Here is a 21507-nt window from a genome sequence, read left to right on the forward strand (position 1 = left end):
CCGGACAAGACAGAAGTCTCGGTTATGGGTGGGCAGGTGGTCCTGAATGGGGCAACTGTGCCGCCTGGGGGTCATTTTGGACCCATGGAGGCGCAGGTCCATTCTGTGTCCAGGGCAGCTCCATCTGGGACGCAGGATGAGACCCCACTTGCCTGCGGACTGCCTTGCCAGAGTGGCGCATGCTCTGGTTATCTCCCGTTTGGACTACTGCAAGGCGCTCTACATGGGGCTGCCTTGGAAGGTGACCTGGAAATTGCAATTAATCCAGAATGCGGCAACAAGACTGGGGACTGGGACCGCCCAGACCATATAACACTGGTCTTGAAAGACCTGTATTGGATCCCAGGACGTTTCCGGGCCCTATTCAAAGTGTATGAAGAGGATTTCATTCTTCCCAAAAGGAAACCTTCCTTTGCGGGTCAATATGAAGAGGATGCCAGCGAGGTTGAACCTTTCTGTAAAACAAAGTCTGACTGAGACCATATAACACTGGTCTTGAAAGACCTACATTGCCTCGCAGGACGTTTCTGGGCACAATTCAAAGTGTTGGTGCTGACCTTGAAAGCCCCCAGTGGCCTTGGCCCAGTAGACCTCAATGAGTGCCTCCACCCTGGACGCCAGGGTCCGTCTCCCGAGGACCTTCTGGCGGTTCCCTCCCTGTGAGAAGCCAAGTTACAGGAAAGCAGGCAGAGGGCCTTCTCAGTGGTGGTGTCCGCCCTGTGGAACGCCCTCCCGTCAGATATCAAGTAAATAAACAACTACTTGACTTTTAGAAGACATCTGAAAGCAGCTCTGTTTAGGAAAGCTTTTGATATTTGACGAATTATTGTATTTTAATCTGTTGTTGGAGGCCACCCAGAGTGGGCAGAGTAGAATAAATGAATAAATAATAATTAAAGCTGTCAGTTGAAGTCTCAAAAGACTGCAAGAGGGAGGTTGCCAGAATAATCTATTACTACTACTACTACATTTATTTCCCTCCACTTCAGGTCAGCCAGCAACCTTCTTTCCAGCTCTCCCCACCCCAACCCCAGGTTTCAAACATTTAGAGAACCTTGAACTCCGAACTCAAATGTGAATTTGCCACATTTCAATGAAGAGGTGGTTTGGTGCACTGGGCTGTATATTTAATATTTTTTAAATCCCCTGTTGAAAGCAGCCCAGAGTGGCTGGGGAAATCCAGCCAGATGGGCAGAGTAGAAATAAATTATTATTATTATTATTATTATTATTATTATTATTATTATTATACCTGATGCGGTCTCTATCGGTTTGGTCAAGGAATTCACGGGACTTTCTTCTTCAAAAGCCAGCCTGGGACTCGCAGGTATAACAGCGGCATCTTTCAAGCTCTGGGTGGCTTTATCTGCAGCCATGGTTGTCTTGGGATGGACGCCGAGTTCAATGATTTCTTCAAAATTCCACGTCGTAGATTTCCCATTCAGGTTAGATAGAAATCCAGTTGAGCGATCCTCTTCATTAACGCACGAGATTTCAGAGTTCTCAACAACCGTTTCCTTTGCTGGAGGACTGGGAAGAGAGCAGGGTGGATAAAAATCGGGTTAGCGCCATCGGTAATGGCAGAATCCTTCTGACTAGGAAGGATTTGCCTCGAGGAAATCGGGTCTGTACCGCTACGGCGAAAGCGGAGACCCTTCAAAAATCACAGGCAGGTAGCCTGTGAGCGTGGGATTCGGCGGGCACCTCTTGCGCCCCCCCAATTCGCGGGGAAACTCGACTACGGGTTCCGGAGCGAAGCGGGGTGAGCGGCGCGGTGCTGTGAATTGACTGCTTCTTCCTCGGAGCGAAGCCGCACAGCCGTTACCGGAGAGCGCTGACTTCTTCTTGTGACAATCCGATCTTAAAAACAGCTACCCGTGAGTAGGGAAAATTGGAAGCATAAAAGGAGGAAAAAGACTTAATTTGGTACCGAAGTGGGAAGGTATAAACAGGAAGTCCGCCTTCCGCTTTTGTAAATAGATCAAAGCAAAGAGGATACAAGCTAAAGTTTTGGAAATCCGACTGGAAAGGGCTAAATTCCCAACACAAAAAGTATTGACCCCCCCCCCCCAGGAAGCAGGGAAAGGAGGGGGGAAGCTTTTGGACTATATATACCTGCAAGAGAGAGGGAAAGAAGTTAAAATCCACCGCTCAAAACTTGGGAACGGGCTGTCAATAGACCAAGACTGTCGTGCTTTGAATTGCATATTAACTGTGAATAGACTACTTGCTGACAGCTAGCTCAGCAAGAGAGATACATTGTTGTTAGCTGTCCTCTTCTGCTCTTAAAAAGAAGGAAGTAACTGGAAAGTAACAAAAAAAATGGAACTGTTTATTTTTTGTTTTGTTTGAGCTTAAAAGGTGTCATTTTGGACTATTGCAACTGTTTCCCCCTAGAGGAAGTTCCTGAAATTGATACTAGGGGAATTTTCCACTTGTAAAGATAAACCGTGTAGCTGGGACTGACCTTGGCTCTTCTATTGTTCAAGTGTTATGGCAGATGGGAAAGAAAAAGTAGACTTATCACTCCCAGACAAAACAACAAGGTCTGGAAAGACTTGGCAGTGAAGGCCATCAGCCGTTGGTCTCTCTATCCCATCTGCGACGGTACCAACACAGTCTAAGCCTAGTGGAATGTCATCAGAAGAAGTTTTAGCGATTGCATTAGCCAAGATTAATGAATCTTTGGAGCAACTTAACAAGAGGGTCGAAGAGACAAATAAGAGGGTTGAAGAGACAAAGACGACAGTGGACGAGACAAAGGTGAAGGTAGACGCAGCAACCACTAAAATTGACTTAAATACAGAAAGCTTAAATAGCCTGAGACAAAAGGTGAACACTAATACAGAATCTATCCAGAAATTGTTGCAGGAATCTACTTTGACCCGACAGACCGCAGATGAAGCTAAGGAAAAAGTTGCTGCTGTGGAATTTAAGATAACACAATTGGAAACAGAGAGAGTCCCAGATCTACAGAGGCAAATTGAGGACCACAAATTGACGCTTTCTATGACTGAACTTTGTGTGGACGCAGGTGGCGCTGTGGGTTAAAGCCTCAGCGCCTAGGACTTGCCGATCGAAAGGTCGGCGGTTCGAATCCCTGCGGCGGGGTGCGCTCCCGCTGCTCGGTCCCAGCGCCTGCCAACCTAGCAGTTCGAAAGCATCTCCGGGTGCAAGTAGATAAATAGGGACCGCTTACCAGCGGGAAGGTAAACGGCGTTTCCGTGTGAGGCTCTGGCTCTGGCTCTGGCCAGAGCAGCGATGTCACGCTGGCCACGTGACCCGGAAGTGTCTCCGGACAGCGCTGGCCCCTGGCCTCTTAAGTGAGATGGGCGCACAACCCCAGAGTCTGTCAAGACTGGCCCGTACGGGCAGGGGTACCTTTACCTTTACCTTTATGATTGAACTTAAGGAAAAACAGACAAATTTAAGGATTAGAGCTGTACCTGAATTGGAGAAGGGCAGTTTGATAGACTTTCTGACACAGGAATTTGCAGAGTTCTGGAAGTTGGATTTGAAACAAGAAGAATTTAAAATCGTGAGGGCCTTCAGACTTGGAAGAGGAGGAAAGAAGAACAAAATAAGGGATTGTTTGATTACCCTCCAATCTAAAGAAGAGAGAGATAAAATTTTGGGTCTGCACTTTCAGAATACTTTGACAATTCTGCAGTCAAGAGTGGAAATTTTTAAAGATATTCTGAAACATCTTTTGGACCTTAGGTCCAATTTTGGAGATTTGGTTGCCCTGCTGAGAAGGAATAAAATCATCTTCAGGTGGGAATTTCCCCAAGGCCTATCCTTCAGCTTTAAAGGAAGAAAGATAAAAATAAGATCAGTTGAGGAAAATGAAAAGTTTTTGGGAAATCATGGAGAAGATCTGTAGAAAGAACTTGGAAAAGAGCCAGGAGCTTTGGACAGAAGTTCACCAAAAAGAGGGAAACCAACACCACTGACAGAACTAGATCAAGCATTGGGTGCTGTTGGAGGAGAAGCAGAGTAACTACACCATGGCACTGCAAGTATTAAGCTGGAATGTGAATGGACTCAACTCCCCGGAAAAGAGACGGAGAGTCTTTCATTTATTAAAAAAAGAACAATTGGACTTGATTTGTCTACAAGAAACACGTGATAAGGCTACACAGGAAGATTTTAAGTAATAAAAGATTAGGACATGAATTTATTTCATCAGACAAAGTTAATAAAAGAGGAGTAGTACTTTGCGCAAAGGAGAGCCTATCACCGAAATTTTTATTTAAAGATGATCAAGGAAGATTTGTTGCAATTGAAATTCAATCACAAGGAGAGAAATTTTTGATAGTAGGCATTTATGCACCAAATGAGGGAAAATCGGAATTTTTCAAGAAGTTACATGAGACTCTGATGGACTATTTGGATTATAATATGATTTTGATGGGAGATATGGAGTGGTGTCTACTAATATGGACAAGGCACAGAGACAGGTAGTTACAAAAGATGGTAGACTACCAAAAACGTTTTTTGACATGACTGACAATATGGATTTAGTTGACATTTGGAGAACTAAGAACCCCTTGGGAAGAGAGGGAACTTTCTTCTCTGAGGCCAAAATGACATGGACAAGAATTGACCAAATTTGGGTAACTAGGGGGCTGGCCCCGAAGATCAGAAAAGTGGAAATTTGTTCCAAAACTTGCTCCGACCATAATGCTGTGAAGATGGAAATGAAACTAACACCAATTGGTTGCTTTAGATGGAGGATGAATGACACTTTGTTTAGGAATGAAGAAGTGATTAAGAAGGCCCAAAAAACCTTGAGAGACTATTTTGAAATAAATATGAACACCACTGTTGAAAAAAGAGTAATTTGGGACGCAAGTAAAGCAGTTATGAGAGGGTTTTTGATACAACAGAATGCAATTAAGAAGAGAGCCCAAAATGAAAAAAAAAGATAAGATTTTGGAGAAAATAAAAGGAGAGAAGAAACTGAGAGTGAAACCAAAGTCGCAGGAGATTCTGAAAGAGATAAAGTTATATCAAGTACAATATATGAAAATGATGAACCAGGAAATAGAATGGAAAATTAAACAGATGAGACAAAATACATTTGAATTGGCAAATAAATGTGGGAAACTGCTGGCTTGGCAAATGAAAAAAAGACAAAAACTTAATACTATTACGAATTTGGAAGTGGAGGGAAAGAATATACAGAATCCAGTGGAGATCAGGAAGTGTTTTCAGAGGTATTTTAAACATCTATATACACAGGAGACCCAGAAAGAAATGGACATTGATCGATTCTTGAAAATAAATGGACTACAAAAAAACTCTCAAGAAAATAAGCTAATGTTGAATTATAAAATAACAGACCAAGAGGTAGAAGGAGCCATTCAGAACATGCAATTAGGCAAATCCCCAGGGCCGGGTGGTTTGACCTCAAGATACTATAGATCTTTGAAAGAATGGTTAGTACAGCCTTTAAAGGAAATTTGCAATGAAATTTTGGAAGGGAAAAAGGCACCAGAGTCGTGGAAGGATGCTTATATTACACTTATACCGAAAACAGAGTCTGAGAAAACACAGCTTAAGAACTACTGCCCCATATCTTTGCTTAATGTGGATTACAAAATTTTTGCTGACATTATGGCTAAAAGACTAAAAAAGGTACTAGTAGAAGAAATTCATAAAGATCAAGCGGGCTTTCTCCCAGGGAGACACTTGTCTGACAATACGAGGAATATAATTAACATTTTAGAAAAACTACAAGTGAAGATCAACACCAAAGCAGTTTTGATATTTGTGGACGCGGAGAAAGCCTTTGACAATATTTCTTGGAGTTTCATGAAGAAAAACCTACAGGGAATGGGGGTAGGCCAAGGTTTTGAAAACGGTATAGGTGCAATTTATTCAGAATATAAAGCTAAATTAATTGTGAACAATGTAGTCACAGAAGAGTTTAAGATTGAGAAAGGAACACGACAAGGGTGCCCAATCTCTCCATTGCTTTTTATATCGGTCCTGGAGGTTTTGCTAAATATGATTAGAAAGGACCAATTGGTTAAAGGTATACAAGTCGGAGCTAAACAGTACAAATTGAAAGCATTTGCTGATGATTTGGTATTGACATTACAGGAGCCAGAATCCAGTACTAAAAGAGTATTGGAATTGATTCAAGAATTTGGTCAGGTTGCGGGATTTAAGTTGAATAAGCTGAAAACTAAGGTTTTAGAGAAAAATTTAACAGTGATTGAGAGAGAGAGGTTTCAGAAGGAGACAGGATTAACATTAGTTAAGAAAGTGAAATACCTAGGGGTTAACATGACTGCTAAGAATGTGAACTTATTTAAAGATAATTATGAAAAATGTTGGACGGAAGTGAAAAAGGATTTAGAAATATGGTCAAATTTGAAGTTATCATTGCTAGGCCGAATTGCTGCGATAAAGATGAATGTATTGTCAAGGATGTTGTTTTTGTTTCAAACACTGCAAATTTTGGACAAAATGGATTGTTTCAAGAAGTGGCAGAGAGATATTTCTAGATTTGTCTGGCAGGGCAAGAAGCCTCGAATAAAATTTAAGATACTAACTGATGCTAAAGAAAGAGGTGGATTTGCCCTGCCAGACCTTAAACTTTACTATGAATCAGCTGCATTTTGTTGGCTGAAAGAATGGCTGCTTCTTGAAAACACAGACATTTTGGACTTAGAAGGTTTTAATAATGTCTTTGGATGGCATGCATACTTGTGGTATGATAAGGTCAAAGCACATAAAGCATTTAAAAACCACATTGTCAGGAAAGCACTGTTTAATGTCTGGATAAGATATAAGGATTTGCTTGAAAACAAAACTCCAAGGTGGTTGTCACCAATGGAAGCAAAGGCTTAGAAAAAGCTCAATATGGAGGCCAATTGGCCGAAATATTGGAAAATTTTGGAACAAGACGGAGACAGATTGAAACTGCAGAGTTTTGAAAAACTAAAAAACAAAGTGCGAGATTGGCTTCATTATTACCAAATAATGGAGGCTTACAATTTGGATAAGAAAATTGGCTTTCAGGTGGAAAAATCAAAATTGGAAATAGAACTGTTAGACCCTAAAACTAAGAATTTGTCAAGAATGTATAACTTGCTGTTGAAATGGAATACTCAGGATGAAACAGTGAAATCTGCTATGATTAATGGGCACAAGATGTTGGACATAACATTATGATGGCTGACTGGGAACAGTTATGGACCACAGGTATGAAGTTTACGGCATGTAATGCCTTAAGAGAGAATATAATGAAAATGATCTACAGGTGGTACATGACGCCAGTCAAGCTTGCAAAAATTTATCATTTGCCCGATAATAAATGTTGGAAGTGTAAAGAGATTGAAGGTACATTCTTTCACCTTTGGTGGACATGCCCAAGGATTAAGACTTTCTGCGAGATGATTTATAATGAAATGAAAAAGGTATTTAAATATACCTTTCAGAAGAAACCAGAGGCCTTTCTCCTGGGCATGATCAGCCAATTGGTGTCAAAGAAGGATAGAACTTTCTTTATGTATGCCACAACAGCAGCAAGAATACTTATTGCAAAGTACTGGAAGACACAAGATTTATCAACCCGGGAAGAACGGCAGATAAAGGTGATGGACTACATGGAACTGGCGGAAATGACTGGCAGAATCCGAGACCAGGGAGAAGAGTTGGTGGAAGAAGATTGGAAGAAATTTAAAGTTTATCTACAGAAACATTGTAAAATTAAGGAATGTTAGAAGGATGTTGGAATGAAGTAATGTGGTTTTAGCAGAAATGATATAAAGGATTAAGTAAAAATGGATTGCTAATTGGTGAAAGAACAGAATGTAAAATTATAGTATATTAAGTTAAATCATTAGGATAAAAATAAAGATGGAAAGGATTTGCTGAAATATCTAATTGAATTAGAATACAAAAAAGGGAGGTGTGAGGAGGTCAAGGAAATAAGCAAAGGAAAGAAAGTTATGTAAAGGATTGATTTGGTTTTTTGTTTAATTATTTGCATCTTTTTGTGTGTTTTTTTTCTTTGTTCTTGTATTGTTCTGTATTTTTTCTCTGTTTAAATATGTTCTTTATTTTTTCTTTTTGTAACCTTTAAAATCTCAATAAAAATCTATTGAAAAAAAATCAATGATTTTAAAAATAAAAAATAAAAATGGATTTTTAAAATAAAATGCTTTTGGAGGGAAAATCTTTCTAAAGATTTTTTTATTTCAGTTTTATGACAGTCCAAAGGCTATTCATCTGGAAAGAAGGATTTGTTTTAAGTTTTTCATGTGTGCTAAAACTCAGTCTTTAAAAAAACGTTTAACCATATCAGTTAACAAACAGGGATACATATGCTATCATGTTATTGTTTTAGTGAAATAAATTGTTAAATTTTGATGAAGGAAATGATTGTTTGTCTCCTTCTAATCAAGTACAGCAGAAAAGTTGACCAAATAGAAACAGTTCACTTATGAAACTTCACCATCATTTCATCATTATCTTTCAATGTATTTCTTTGAGTAGAACCAAATCAGTATTTTTTGATATAACTGTAAAAACTCCTCTGAAAATGTATGATTCCAAAAATGAAACCTTCCTCTGGTTGTCAATATTAAGAGGATGCCAGCAAGGTTGAACCTTTCTGTAAAAAAGGGGATATTTTATTGATTGATTGATTGATTGTGTGATTGCGGAAATGGATAAAAGCCCCCCATCCAAACAATGACTATCATCAGTGCAGGTCAGAAAATAAAAAAATATTTTCTATTTTTATCATCTACAATATCTTATTTCTTTAATGGTACAGCACATTGATGATTGCTTTCGGTTTATGTCTTGATGGTCTTGTTAGAGTGTAAAATTCATTTTAAATTGCTGCTTTTAAAAGTATTAATCCCTTTTGCATGATATTCTATGGGAAATAAGTGCCGTGGTTTTGGAATGCTTTGGGCTTTGGAATGGATTTGCTGGCATCCTCAGTTTTGGAATGCTTTGGTTTTGGAGCGGACTTCTGGAACAGATTATGTTTGGGAACCAAGGGACCACTGTACGGGGCTGTTTGGGGGAGGGGCAGGAGTGGGCAACACCTGCACCAAGCTTACCTAGCTTCTTTCACCTGAGTCAAATACATCGAATTCCCACCACCATCGTCGTTCCTCCGGTCAACCTCCTCCTCCTCATCCCCATTTACAAAGATACTGTCCGGTTCCATTTTTGATCTGTCTTCCGACGCTGCCAAATCGCAAATAGCCTCTGGACCGTCTTCGAGGGAGGAGTCATATTTTGCCTTTTCTGAAACAACAACAACAAAAATAAATATTATTATTAATACCCTGCCCATCTGGCTGGGTTTTCCCAGCCACTCTGGGCAGCTTCCAGCAAAAGATTAGAAATACATTAAAACATCAGTCATTCAAAACCTCTCTAAAGAGGGCTGCCTTCAGATGTCTTACGTCAGATAGTTGCTTATCTCTTTGACATCTGATGGGAGGGCATTCCACAGGGCGGGTGCCGCCATTAATAATTAAAGAGTCACCACCTGAAATTTGGAGTGCGGATGGTGGTAAAAGGAAACTATTTTCAAACTGCGACTGAAGATGTAAGGCAGGCAGGCAGATGGCGGGCTTAACTAACCCCATGCTATTCTTTCCAAAAGAGGGAACGAAAGCCCTCTGCGCCAGAAGCCCCTTCTGAGAAAATCAGGGAATACCTCCAAGCTAGCTAAGAAAGCAGGGTAGATAAAAATCAATGATTTATAAATAAATAAATAAATAAATAAATAAAATCAGATTTTCTTGATTTAAATTGGATTTTTTAAAATTATTATTGATTTTTTAAAATTTAAATTGGATTTTTAAAACAAAATGCTTTTGGAGGAAAAACCTTTCTACAGATTTCCTCTTTAAATTACATTAGAGTCCAAAGGCTATTCATCTGGAAAGAAGGATTTGTTTTAAGTTTTTCATGTCTGCTAAAACTGTCTAAGTCGTTTAAAAAAAAAAAAGTTTAACCCCATCAGTTAACAAACGTATACATCTGCTATCATGTTACTGCTTTAGTTAAATAAATTGTTTAAATTGTGATGAAGGAAATGATTGTTTGTCTCCTTCCAATCAAGTACAGTGGAAGGTTGTCCAAAAGTTGTCCAAATAGAAACCGTTAACTTATTAAACCTCACCATCATATCATCATTATCTGTCTATGTCTTTTTAAGAGTAGAACCAAATCAGTCACTTTTGATATAACAGTAGAAACTACTCTGGAAATTTATCATTCCAAAAAGGAAACCTTCCTCTGGTTTTCAATATGAAGAGGAAGCCAGCAAGGCCAAACCTTTCTGTAAAAAAGGGTTTTATCATTCCAAAAAGGAAACCTTCCTCTGCTTCTCAAGATTAAGAGGATGCCAGCAGGGTTGAACCTTTCTGTAAAAAAAAAAAATTAAATCAAGTCTTCCTGACTCGGGATTTAAAGCGGGATTTAAATTGATTTAATTTAAATCAAATCCACCCGGCAAGGAAGACAAACAGTCGCAGGGCTGCCCCTTACCAGGCTGATCTTGCTTTTCGAGGCCCAGCTCCTCATCTTCTTCGACGCCTTCATCCTCCTCATTGGACTTGTCGTCGTTCTGTGTTAGAGGAAGCAGAAAGAGTCAGTTGCAAGATGGGCTGCTGGTTATAAGATGGCCCTGTGCCCCGCTGGCATCTGAAGGACATTACAAGCCATAGGAAACCTTCCTCTGGTTGTCAATATTGAAAGGATGCCTGCAAAGTCAAAGCTTTCTGTAAAATAAAGGATTTAAATCAAGTCTGATCAAGGCCATATAGCACTGGTCCTGAAAGACCTACATTGGCTTCCAGGATGTTTCCGGGCACAATTCAAAGTGTCAGTGCTGACCTTGAAAGCCCTAAACGGCCTCAGCCCAGTAGACACCAGGGTCCCTCTCCCGAGGACCTTCTGGTGGTTCCCTCCCTGCGAGAAGCCAAGTTACAGGAAAGCAGGCAGAGGGCCTTCTCAGTGGTGGCACCTGCCCTGTGGAACGCCCTCCCGTCAGATGTCAAGGAAATAAACAACTATTGGACTTTTAGAAGACATCTGTAGGCAGCCCTGTTTAGGGAAGTTTTGAATGACGGATGTTTTAATGTATTTCTAATCTTTTGCTAGAAGCCGCCCAGAGTGGCTGGGTAAACCGAGCCAGATGGGCAGGGTACAAATAATAAATTGTTGTTGTTGTTGTTGTTGCTGCTGGAAGCTGCTTAGAGTGTCTGGCGAAAATCAGCAAGATGGGCAGGGTAGAAATAAATATGATGATGATGATGATGATGATGATGAAAGCTGTCAGTTGTAGTCTCAAAAGACTGCAAGAGGGAGGTTGCCAAATACGTTTCCCTAATATGCAATCATTTTCATTCATGGCTCAGGCAATCCGTATTTGCCTCTAGGAAGAGTATTCTGCCTTAAAAGCTGCCAACGAAAGAAGATTGGCAGATGAAATTTTTGGACTATGCCTAATTGGCCAAACTGATGGGGAAAATCCAGAACCAGTAGGATCAGACTTTTCTGAAAGGCGGGGCCAAATATATGTTATATCTGAAAGACAATTGTAAAAAACATACATCGCTAGTAGGGTCGCAGGAAGTTTTGTCCTGTTAAAATTACTGCTCGTTACTTATCTTCATTATTTTAGTTTATATATAAGACGACGATTTAATAGTAATAAGAAAGGTAAAGGGACCCCGGACCGTTAAGTCCAGTTGCGGACGACTCTGGGGTTGCAGCGCTCATCTCACCTTGCTGGCCGAGGGAGCCAGCGTTTGTCCGCAGACAGTTTTTCCGGGTCATGTGGCCAGCATGACTAAGCTGCTTCTGGTGAACCCAGAGCAGCGAACGGAAACGCCGTTTACCTTCCTGCCGGAGGGGGACCTATTTATCTCCTTGCACTCTGACGTGCTTTTGACATCTGGAGTGGTGGAATTTGCCTATGCCTGCAATACAAGGCAAGTATTTGTCCAAAAACGGAGCCAAATGGAGCCAAATGTTTCATTTCTTTTTGCATACTGTGATGTTATGTATGAAAATATGTGTAAAAACCAGTAAAAATTCTAATGAAATGAAATCTGCCACAGCACATCAGCATCAGATCAGCTGTGGGAGCTCAGAGAAAACCACAATTTTTAAGACAGGCGCCAACAACATTCCCCTTGAACACTAGCAACAGAAATCAGAGGTAACCAGAGGCCTTAGCCAAAGTTGGAAGACATTTACCTTGGCGTCGTTCTGCTCTGCCTTCCGGGTTCTCCTCATTATTTCTTCTATTCTCTGTCAAAGAACAGTCACACCACTTAGATAACGCCAAGACTCAGTTAATAGTAATAGTAGTAGTAGTAGTAGTAGTAATAATAATAATAATAAAAATAATGTATTATTTTGACCCCGCCCATCTGGCCCTTTCCTTTTCCTGCTTGGAGACCCTTGAATGCCAGCAGGGAGTAGTTAGACTTTGACTGCAGTGGTGGTCAAACTTGGCCCTCCAGCAGTTTGAGGACAACAACTCCCACCATCCCTGACCATTGGTCCTGTTAGCAAGGGATGATGGAGTTGTAGTCCCAAAACAGCTGGAGGGGGTCAAGTTGGGCCACCACTGCATGAGACAATTAAATGAAAGGGACCCCAAATGCCAAATATCACTGTTAGGCCACTGTAGGCAAACTAAGGCCCTGGGGCCGGCTCCGGCCCCATCGCCTACTCAATCCAGCCTGCGGACGGTCCGAGAATCAGCGTGTTTTGACACGAGTAGAATGTGTCCTTTTATTTAAAATGCATCTCAGGATTATTTGTGGGGCATAGGATTTCGTTCTTTTTTTTCTTTCCAAAATATAGTCCAGCCCCCCACAAGGTCCGAGGGACAGTGGACTGGCCCCCTGCTCAAAAAGTTTGCTGACCCCTGCTATAGAGCATACACAATGCCCCACCCACAAACCCCCGCCAGCGTACAAGGGAAGTCCCGGCCTTCGACTTGTATCCACTGCTATGGTCTGCGTCCACCCAAGGGCTTATCCAGCTATCCAGCTGCTTTTTCATGAAACATTATATGTCTCTTTTGAAGGATATGGCAGGGATGTCCAACTCCCAAGAGGCTGTGATCTATTCACAGTGTAAAAAATCGGGCAGTGATCTACCTGTTGTTGTTGGACAGATCAAAGTTGTGGAGCTTTTTCTGGGAAACCAAAGTGGTTCGGCTTTTTTTTAGGGGCAAATGAATGAAGGAAATGGAATATATGAATGAATGAAACTGAATATATGAATGAATGGAACTGAATGAGCACTGTGATATACACAGAACATAGTAAAAAGTCAATTATATAAAACACAGTTAAGGGTCCTGAATCTGCAGTCAAATGGTGGACCTTAATCTGATGGTCAACTTTTTGGCTAGGAGTCAAAAGTTGCAGAGCTTTTTTTGGCAAGGTAAAGTTTCTGAGCTTTTTCTAAGGAAGCAAATGAATGAATGGAACTGAAGATATGAATGAATGAAATGAACACAGTTGAGGGTTCATGAATCTGCAGTCAAATAGTGGACCTTAATCTGATGGTCAACTTTTTGGCTATAAAACAAAAGTTGCTGAGCTTTTTTTGGAAAGGCAAAGTTGCTCAGCTTTTCTTAGGAAGCTAGAGTGGTTGAGCTTTCTTTAGGAAACAGTAGAAACAGTAGTTGTTGAGCTATTTCATTCTTCTTCTTTTTTACTTTTTCTTTTTTGAGGTGGTGGGAGGAGATCCCTGAGAGACTAGATATTGACCAGGAGCACCCCACAATCTACCAGTAGGTTGCGATCTACATGTTGGACATGCCTGGTATACGCACACTGCAATGCTCTTTTATTGCAATGGCCGACGGAAATAAATTCATTCATTCTTTTGAAACAGAGGACTGAGAGCAGAAAAGGAAGGCGTCTCACCTTTTTCCTCTCCAGCCGCTCTTGCTTGTTCCGCTGCACAATCTGCTCCCGTTCCTGACGCTGCTTCTCGGCTTCCTCCAGAGCTTTTGCCTCGGCCTCTTCGCGCTAAAATTGGGGGGAAGAGGAATCACCGCCGGAAAACCCTTTTGTTCCCAAAACCCCACCCGAATGGAAACCGGGAACAGCTCTCCAAACTACAAGGCGTCCAGCGTGTGCAAGAGATTCCGTCAACGGAGTCTCCGGAAAATCTGACATGTCGCTCAGGAAGATAGGTGAACTAATGCCAATGTACTGCAAGAAGCAAAGATTGCCAGTGTCAAAGCGATGATCCTTCAACATCAACTTTAGACCGGTCATGTTGTGTATCGCCTTACACTGGAAAGTGTAACGCTGGTGGACCACAAAAGAGGTTGAAAGATCTCAAGGCAAATTTTAAAAATGTAGTATAAACACCGACAACAGGGAAACACCGGCCTGTGAGCACTCCAGTTAGAGAACAGCCTTGACCAAAGGCGTCCTAGGCTTTGAAGACACTCGAATTCGGGACACGAGGGAGAAACGGACGAGGAAGAAGGAACCTTCACCAGGATCAACCCCCGCCCAGAAACCCCACTGTGGAAGGACGTGCGGATCCGGAATTGGCCTCCACCCTCACTTACGGGCTCACTGCTAAAATCCATGTTGATGGAAGACAATCTGATTCAGCTACGAGGGATTGCAAAAGAAGAAGACAATAGGAATAATAATGGCAAGGGAGGTGGGGGACTGTGGCTCTTCCGTAGTTGCTAAAATGCCAACTTGCCATTCCCAGCCAATGGCCACGCCGTCTGGGGCTGAAGGGAGCTGGAGCCCTACAAAATCTGGAGTGCCGCCACAGGCACCCCATAACTGCTATTAAGCAGCTAAGAGCCAGGGGGGAGGCTAATCTTTTTGGGGCTGAGGCTCAGCCAGATGGGCAGGGTAGAAACAGTAAATTAATTATCATCATCATCATCATCATTATTGATCCTGCATCATGTAGTAGATGTGGCGTTCTCCACCCACACCCCATGACAGATATTGTAGGTCTTGGCAAGCAGATATCCCATGGGCTGCAGGGGTTCAACCCCCCCCCCCCCCAGTATTAGAGGAGTCATAGGCAAACTCAGCCCTCCAGCTGTTTTGGGACCACAATTTCCATCATCCCTGACCACTGGTCTTGTTAGCTAGGGATGATGGGAGCTGTAGTCTCAAAACATCTGGAGGGCCAAGTTTGGCGATGCCTTGCCTATTCAGTCACCAGGTTACGTTGAGAATCAACTGGAAAAGTCCTCTGGGCTCTGTTGTGGGGCTTTATTTATTTATTTATTTATTTATTTATTATCATTTATTGAATGTATATACTGCCCTATAACTGGAGGTCTGCGGGCGGTTTGCAGAACAAAATCAAAATATAAAATATATTATAAAAGGTAAAGGGGCCCCTGACCATTAGGTCCAGTCGTGGCCGACTCTGGGGTTGCGGCGCTCACCTCGCTTTACTGGCCGAGGGAGCCGGCGTACAGCTTCCGGGTCATGTGGCCGGCATAACTAAGCTGCTTCTGGCGAACCAGAGCAGCGCACGGAAACGCCGTTTACCTTCCCACCGGAGCGGTACCTATTTATCTACTTGCACTTTGACGTGCTTTTGAACTGCTAGGTTGGCAGGAGCAGGACTAAGCAACGGGAGCTCACCCCATCGTGGGGATTCGAACTGCCGGCCTTCTGATCGGCAAGTCCTAGGCTCTGTGGTTTAACCCACAGCGCCACCCGTGTCCCAAAATATATTATACTGTTTGGTATAATTTGTGTGCGTGTGTACCTCTGCAAACTCTGGGGTTCCCCTGTACAATTGTTATTATTCCCACGTTGCATAGTGGTACCTTGGTCTTCAAATGCCTTGGGACTCAAACAACTCAGAACCCAAACACTGAAAACCCGGAAGGAAGTTTTCTGGTTAGGGAATGTTTTTTCGGAAGCCAAAAGTGTTTCATTTTGAGTGCAATCTTTCTGATTTGAGTGTTTTCATAGAATCATAGAGTTCGAAGAGACCACAAGGGCCATCGAGTCCAAACCCCTGCCAAGCAGGAAACACCATCAGAGCACTCCTGACATATGGTTGTTAAGCCTCTGCTTAAAGACCTCCAAAGGAGGAGACTCCACCACACTCCTTAGCAGCAAATTCCACTGTCGAACAGCTCTTACTGTCAGGAAGTTCTTCCTAATGTTTAGGTGGAATCTTCTTTCTTGTAGTTTGGAACCATTGCTCTGTGTCCGCTTCTCTGGAGCAGCAGAAAACAACCTTTCTCCCTCCTCTATGTGACATCCTTTTATATATTTGAACATGGCTATCATATCACCCCTTAACCTCCTCTTCTCCAGGCTAAACATGCCCAGCTCCCTTAGCCGTTCCTCATAAGGCATCGTTTCCAGGCCTTTGACCATTTTGGTTGCCCTGTTCTGGACACGTTCCAGTTTGTCAGTGTCCTTCTTGAACTGTGGTGCCCAGAACTGGACACAGTACTCCAGGTGAGGTCTGACCAGAGCAGAATACAGTGGCACTATTACTTCCTTTGATCTAGATGCAATACTCCTATTGATGCAGCCCAGAATTGCATCGGCTTTTTTAGCTGCCGCGTCACACTGTTGGCTCATGTCAAGTTTGTGGTCAACCAAGACTCCTAGATCCTTTTCACATGTACTGCTCTCAAGCCAGGTGTCACCCATCTTGTATTTGTGCCTCTCATTTTTTTTGCCCAAGTGCAATACTTTACATTTCTCCCTATTAAAATTCATCTTGTTTGTTTTGGCCCAGTTCTCTAATGTGTCAAGGTCGTTTTGAAGTGTGATCCTGTCCTCTGGGGTGTTAGCCACCCCTCCCAGTTTGGTGTCATCTGCAAATTTGATCAGGATGCCCTTGAGTCCATCATCCAAGTCGTTGATAAAGATGTTGAATAAGACTGGGCCCAAGACAGAACCCTGTGGCACCCCACTAGTCACTCTTCTAGTTTTGCTGAGGTCTGTCTGTTTTTGTGATTTATTTTGCGTTTTTGCAGCTCTCTTTTTTTTGTGATTGTGCGGAACCCAGTTCAGTTACTGATGGATAGATTGTGTGACTGTAGTACATTGTTGATTGCTTTCGTTTCACAGATCATGGTCTTGTCAGAGAGAAAATTCAAGTTTGATGGCTGTTTTAGGGGTTGTTTTTAAAAGTCTGGAACGGATTCATCCCTTTTACCTTACTTCAGGCTTCCGCAACCTCGGCCCTCCAGATGTTTTTGGCCGACAACTCCCATCATCCCTAGCTAGCACGACCAATGGTCAGGGATGTTGGGAGTTGTAGTCTTAAAACATCTGGAGAGCGGAGGTTGAGGAAGCCTGGTATATGTATACAAGCCCACCACCAAGACCGCTCCAGTGATATCAGGATAGTATACGTGGACTAGGGTTATTCCCACTTCCCCAAGGAAACAGATTAGGCTGATAAATAGATTGGGTCAAGACCATGCTATTATTATTATTATTATTATTATTATTATTATTATAACAACAACATAAAGTTGGGTCAAACCCAGCCAGAATCCCAATACAGGGCCATAGGGAATTAGCCAGTCATGACTCAAAGGAAGTGTACTCCCCACCTTTGAAGGCGACCTGGAAACTCCCAACTAATCCAGATTGCAGCAGCCAGACTGTGGACTGGGAGTGGCCGCCAAGACCACATAACACTGGTCCTGAGAGACCTGCATTGGCTCCCAGGACGTTTCCAGGCTAGAGCGAGTATGGCGGGGTGCCCGTGACGGAGCCTCAAGAACATCTTATAGGGTTTTTATGAAAACCTACGAGATGGCAGTGAAGGCCGCTAAGAAGTCTTACTTCTCGGCCTCCATTGCATCCGCTAGCTCTCACCTGGCGCAATTATTTAGTATAATTAGGTCTTTAAAGTCCCTAGAGGGACAGCCAAATTTAAATAACCATGGGGACTTCCGGTCGGCGCCAGCGCTTAATGGCGGTCCGAGCCTCGAGCTCCGAGGCAGGACTGCTTCGTTAGTTCGGGTCTTACCCGCTACGGCAAGCGGGGGACCCCTAAAATCACAGGCGCGGAGCCTGTGAACAAAGGAGATTCGGTGGGCACCTTTCGCGCCCCCCGGCACTGTGAGGGAGCCTTTTTAAAGGCTTCTGAGCGGCATCGGGGTAAGCGCGGTGCTGAGAGTCGTCACCCAGCTAGCGGAGTGAAGCCGCGTCGCCATGAGCGGAGAGCGCCGATTCCTTCCTGCAATTGGAATTTGACCACAGCACCCGTGAGTAAGATTGAAAAAGTAACGGGACATTAAATAAGAAATTCGGCTGAAAACGGGAAAGGCATAAATTAAGGAAGTCTGCCTTCCCGGAGCTGCATGAGAGATAAAGCAACGAAAATCAAGCTGCATTTGAAGGGAACCTTTCTATTTTTTTAAGCTGTCAAACTGACATCGGACTTAAAACTTCCCCCCAGATCGGCAGGAGAAGGGGGGAAGGGATTGGGACATTGTTAACCTGCTGGAAAATCATTGGAAAATTAAGACCTTCCATTGCCAAACCCCCCTAGGTCGGGCTGCCCAAATAAGACACCGGGATGTGGACTGTCAAACTTTGCGAAGTGGGGGTTTGCTCGTAACAAAGTTATCGGACCTTAGATTTACCCTGTTGCATTTTGGCTACATAGAAGATAGAGACGTTACGGTTTGGATATTGGAAACTTTTGGCTACTGTTATACTTCCTTGCTTCTTTGTTTTTCTTTATCCTTGCCACTTGGATACAATTGAATGCTCCCTCTAGAGGGTTTTAAGTGAAACTGTTGTACTTGGAAAAGTAACAGTGGGATTTTCCACTTGGAAATCAACTCTGTGAAAACGACCTTGAGGATATGAGTGCCCCTACAGAAGAGATAGTAACAAGGCAGAAAGCAAAACAATCTCACAAGAAAAGGGGCTCTATATCAGGAACTGTTCCAGCTGCACAGGAAAAAACACCAGCTTCTATGGATCCTATGACTCAGGCACTACTTAAAATAAATCAATCCCTGGAAGCATTGACAAAGCTATCGACAGAGAATTCTAAAAAATTAACAGAGTTGACAACAAGATTGGATGTGAATACAGCTAGTGTAAAATCTAACACAGATTCTATAAATAGATTAATCCAGGAAAATTCAGAAACACGAAAGATTGCAGAAAGTGCAAAAACAACGGCTGAAGAGACAAGGGAAAAGTTTGGGCCTATTATTAAAAAAGTGAATGAGCATGATGCAGCCCTCTCCTTATTGGAACTTCAACGTAAAGAGAAGAACCTAAAACTTAGATTGGTGCCTGAAGGGGAAGGGGACAACCTTGTGCAATTCCTTACAGAGAACATTATAGCTTTTTGGCAGGAGGAATGGGAGGAAGATGATGAATTTGAGATAACAACAGCCTTTCGACTGGGCAGAAAGCAGGATAAAAAACCAAGGGATTGTCTAATCACATTGAGATCAAAAGAAGAAAGAGATAAAATATTGAATCTGCATTATCAAAAGGCATTGGTGATCCAAAATTGTCAAATACAGATTTTTAAGGACATTCCCAAATACATTTTAGAGGTGAGAACATATTATAAAAGCCTAGCAGATCTGCTGAAGAAAAACACCATACCATTCAGATGGGAGTTTCCACAAGGATTGTCCTTTAACTTTAAAGGAAGAAAGATTAAAATAAAAACAATTCAGGACAAAGAACAATTTCTGGAGAGATACCTGGAGGATTTGCAGAAAGGAACTGTGGAGGAGAGGGAACCACCTGATATAGCAAATCTGTCATTTGGACTTTTACCACCACCATTGGAGGAAGAGCAGAAGCTTGGAGCAGTTGGAGGAACAGCTACTTAAATACAAAATGTCTCTGCAACTCCTTAGTTGGAACTGTAACGGCTTGAACCTTCCTCGGAAAAGACAACAGGTTTTTCACATTTTGAAGAAAGAACAATTAGATATAATATGTTTGCAAGAAACCCATATTGCCAGGATACATAGGAAATTACTGATAAATAAGAGACTTGGTCAAGAATTTATCTCATCAGACAAAGTAAAGAAAAGAGGTGTGGTGATCTATGCAAAGGAAAAATTGGCTCCAAAATTGATATTTAAAGATGAACAAGGAAGATACCTGGCAATTGAAATACAAATTCAAGGAGAAAAGATACTAATTGTTGGAGTTTATGCCCCAAATGAGGGGAAGGCCGAATTCTTTAGGAAGTTGCATGAGACATTAGTTGACTTTTTAGATTATAAAATCCTAATGATGGGAGATATGAATGGAGTTGTCTCAACAAACATGGATAAAGCACAGAGACAAGTGATTTCAAAAGAAGGGAGACTACCAAAGATCTTTTTCGAAATGACTGAAACAATGGACTTGATTGATATTTGGAGAACAAGGAATCCTCTAGAGAGAGAGGGAACTTTCTTCTCTGAAGCAAAAATGACATGGACAAGAATAGACCAAATTTGGATTTCTAGCAGTCTGGCGTCAAGAACAAAAAAAGTAGAAATATGTCCAAAAACGTGCTCCGACCATAATGCGGTGAAGATGGAGATGAAACTAACAACAACTGGATCCTTTAGATGGAGAATGAATGACACCCTATTTAAGGATGAAGAGATCCACAAGAAGGCCCTTAAAACATTAAAAGATTACTTTGAGATCAACAGGAAAACAGATATGGAAAAAAGAATAATCTGGGACGCAAGCAAAGCCGTGATGCGAGGTTTCCTAATTCAACAAAATTCTATAAAGAGGAAGCAACAAAATGAGAAGAAGGAAAAAATTTTAGAAAAAATAAAGGAAGGAGAGAAGAAGCTGAGGTCCAAACCAAAGTCCCATGAGATTTTGAGAGAAATAAAGTTTTATCAGATGCAATACATGGAGCTCATGAACCAACAAATAGAATGGAAGATAAAGCAAATGAGACAAAGAACTTTTGAATCAGCGGATAAATGTGGGAAACTTCTGTCATGGCAACTGAAAAAAAGGCAGAAAATGAATACTGTAACAAGTCTAGAAATGGATGGAAAAATTATCCACAAACCCAATGAGATAAACAATTGTTTTCAAAGCTTTTTTAAGAAATTGTATGCACAAGGGCCAATCAATGAACAAGAAATAGAAGAATTCATCAGAAAATACGGTCTACCAAAAATTTCAGAACAAAGTAAAAGGATCTTAAATGAGGAAATAACAGAACAAGAAATAGAGGGTGCCATCCAAAATATGAAATTGGGAAAATCACCAGGACCAGATGGTCTGACGGCCAAATACTACAAAATGCTGAAAGAATGGTTGATACAACCATTGAAGGAAGTCTGCAATGAAATTCTGAAGGGGAAAAAGGCACCTGAATCGTGGAAAGAGGCTTTCATCTCACTTATACCGAAAACAGAGACTGAGAAGAACCAGGTCAAAAACTACCGCCCTATATCTTTACTTAATGTGGATTACAAAATTTTTGCAGACATTTTGGCAAAAAGATTGAAAA

General features: G+C 41.9%; 1 protein-coding gene across 6 annotated transcripts in view; it reads right to left on the reverse strand.

Moving 5' to 3' along the window:
• The window catches only part of MAP7D3 (MAP7 domain containing 3), a 95707-nt gene that overhangs the window by 3297 nt on the left and 70903 nt on the right, over positions 1-21507 (reverse strand). For all 6 annotated transcript variants that reach the window (XM_079962754.1, XM_079962755.1, XM_079962752.1 and 3 more), the window contains 5 exons: positions 13941-14045; positions 12250-12303; positions 10534-10612; positions 9090-9279; positions 1253-1530 (listed from right to left, as the gene is read on the reverse strand). In XM_079962754.1, coding sequence (XP_079818880.1) covers positions 1253-1530; positions 9090-9279; positions 10534-10612; positions 12250-12303; positions 13941-14045 — 706 coding nt within the window. The remainder of the gene's footprint in view (positions 1-1252; positions 1531-9089; positions 9280-10533; positions 10613-12249; positions 12304-13940; positions 14046-21507) is intronic.

Source organism: Podarcis cretensis (assembly GCF_951804945.1).
Source record: "Podarcis cretensis genome assembly, chromosome: Z".
Lineage (NCBI taxonomy): Eukaryota > Metazoa > Chordata > Lepidosauria > Squamata > Lacertidae > Podarcis > Podarcis cretensis.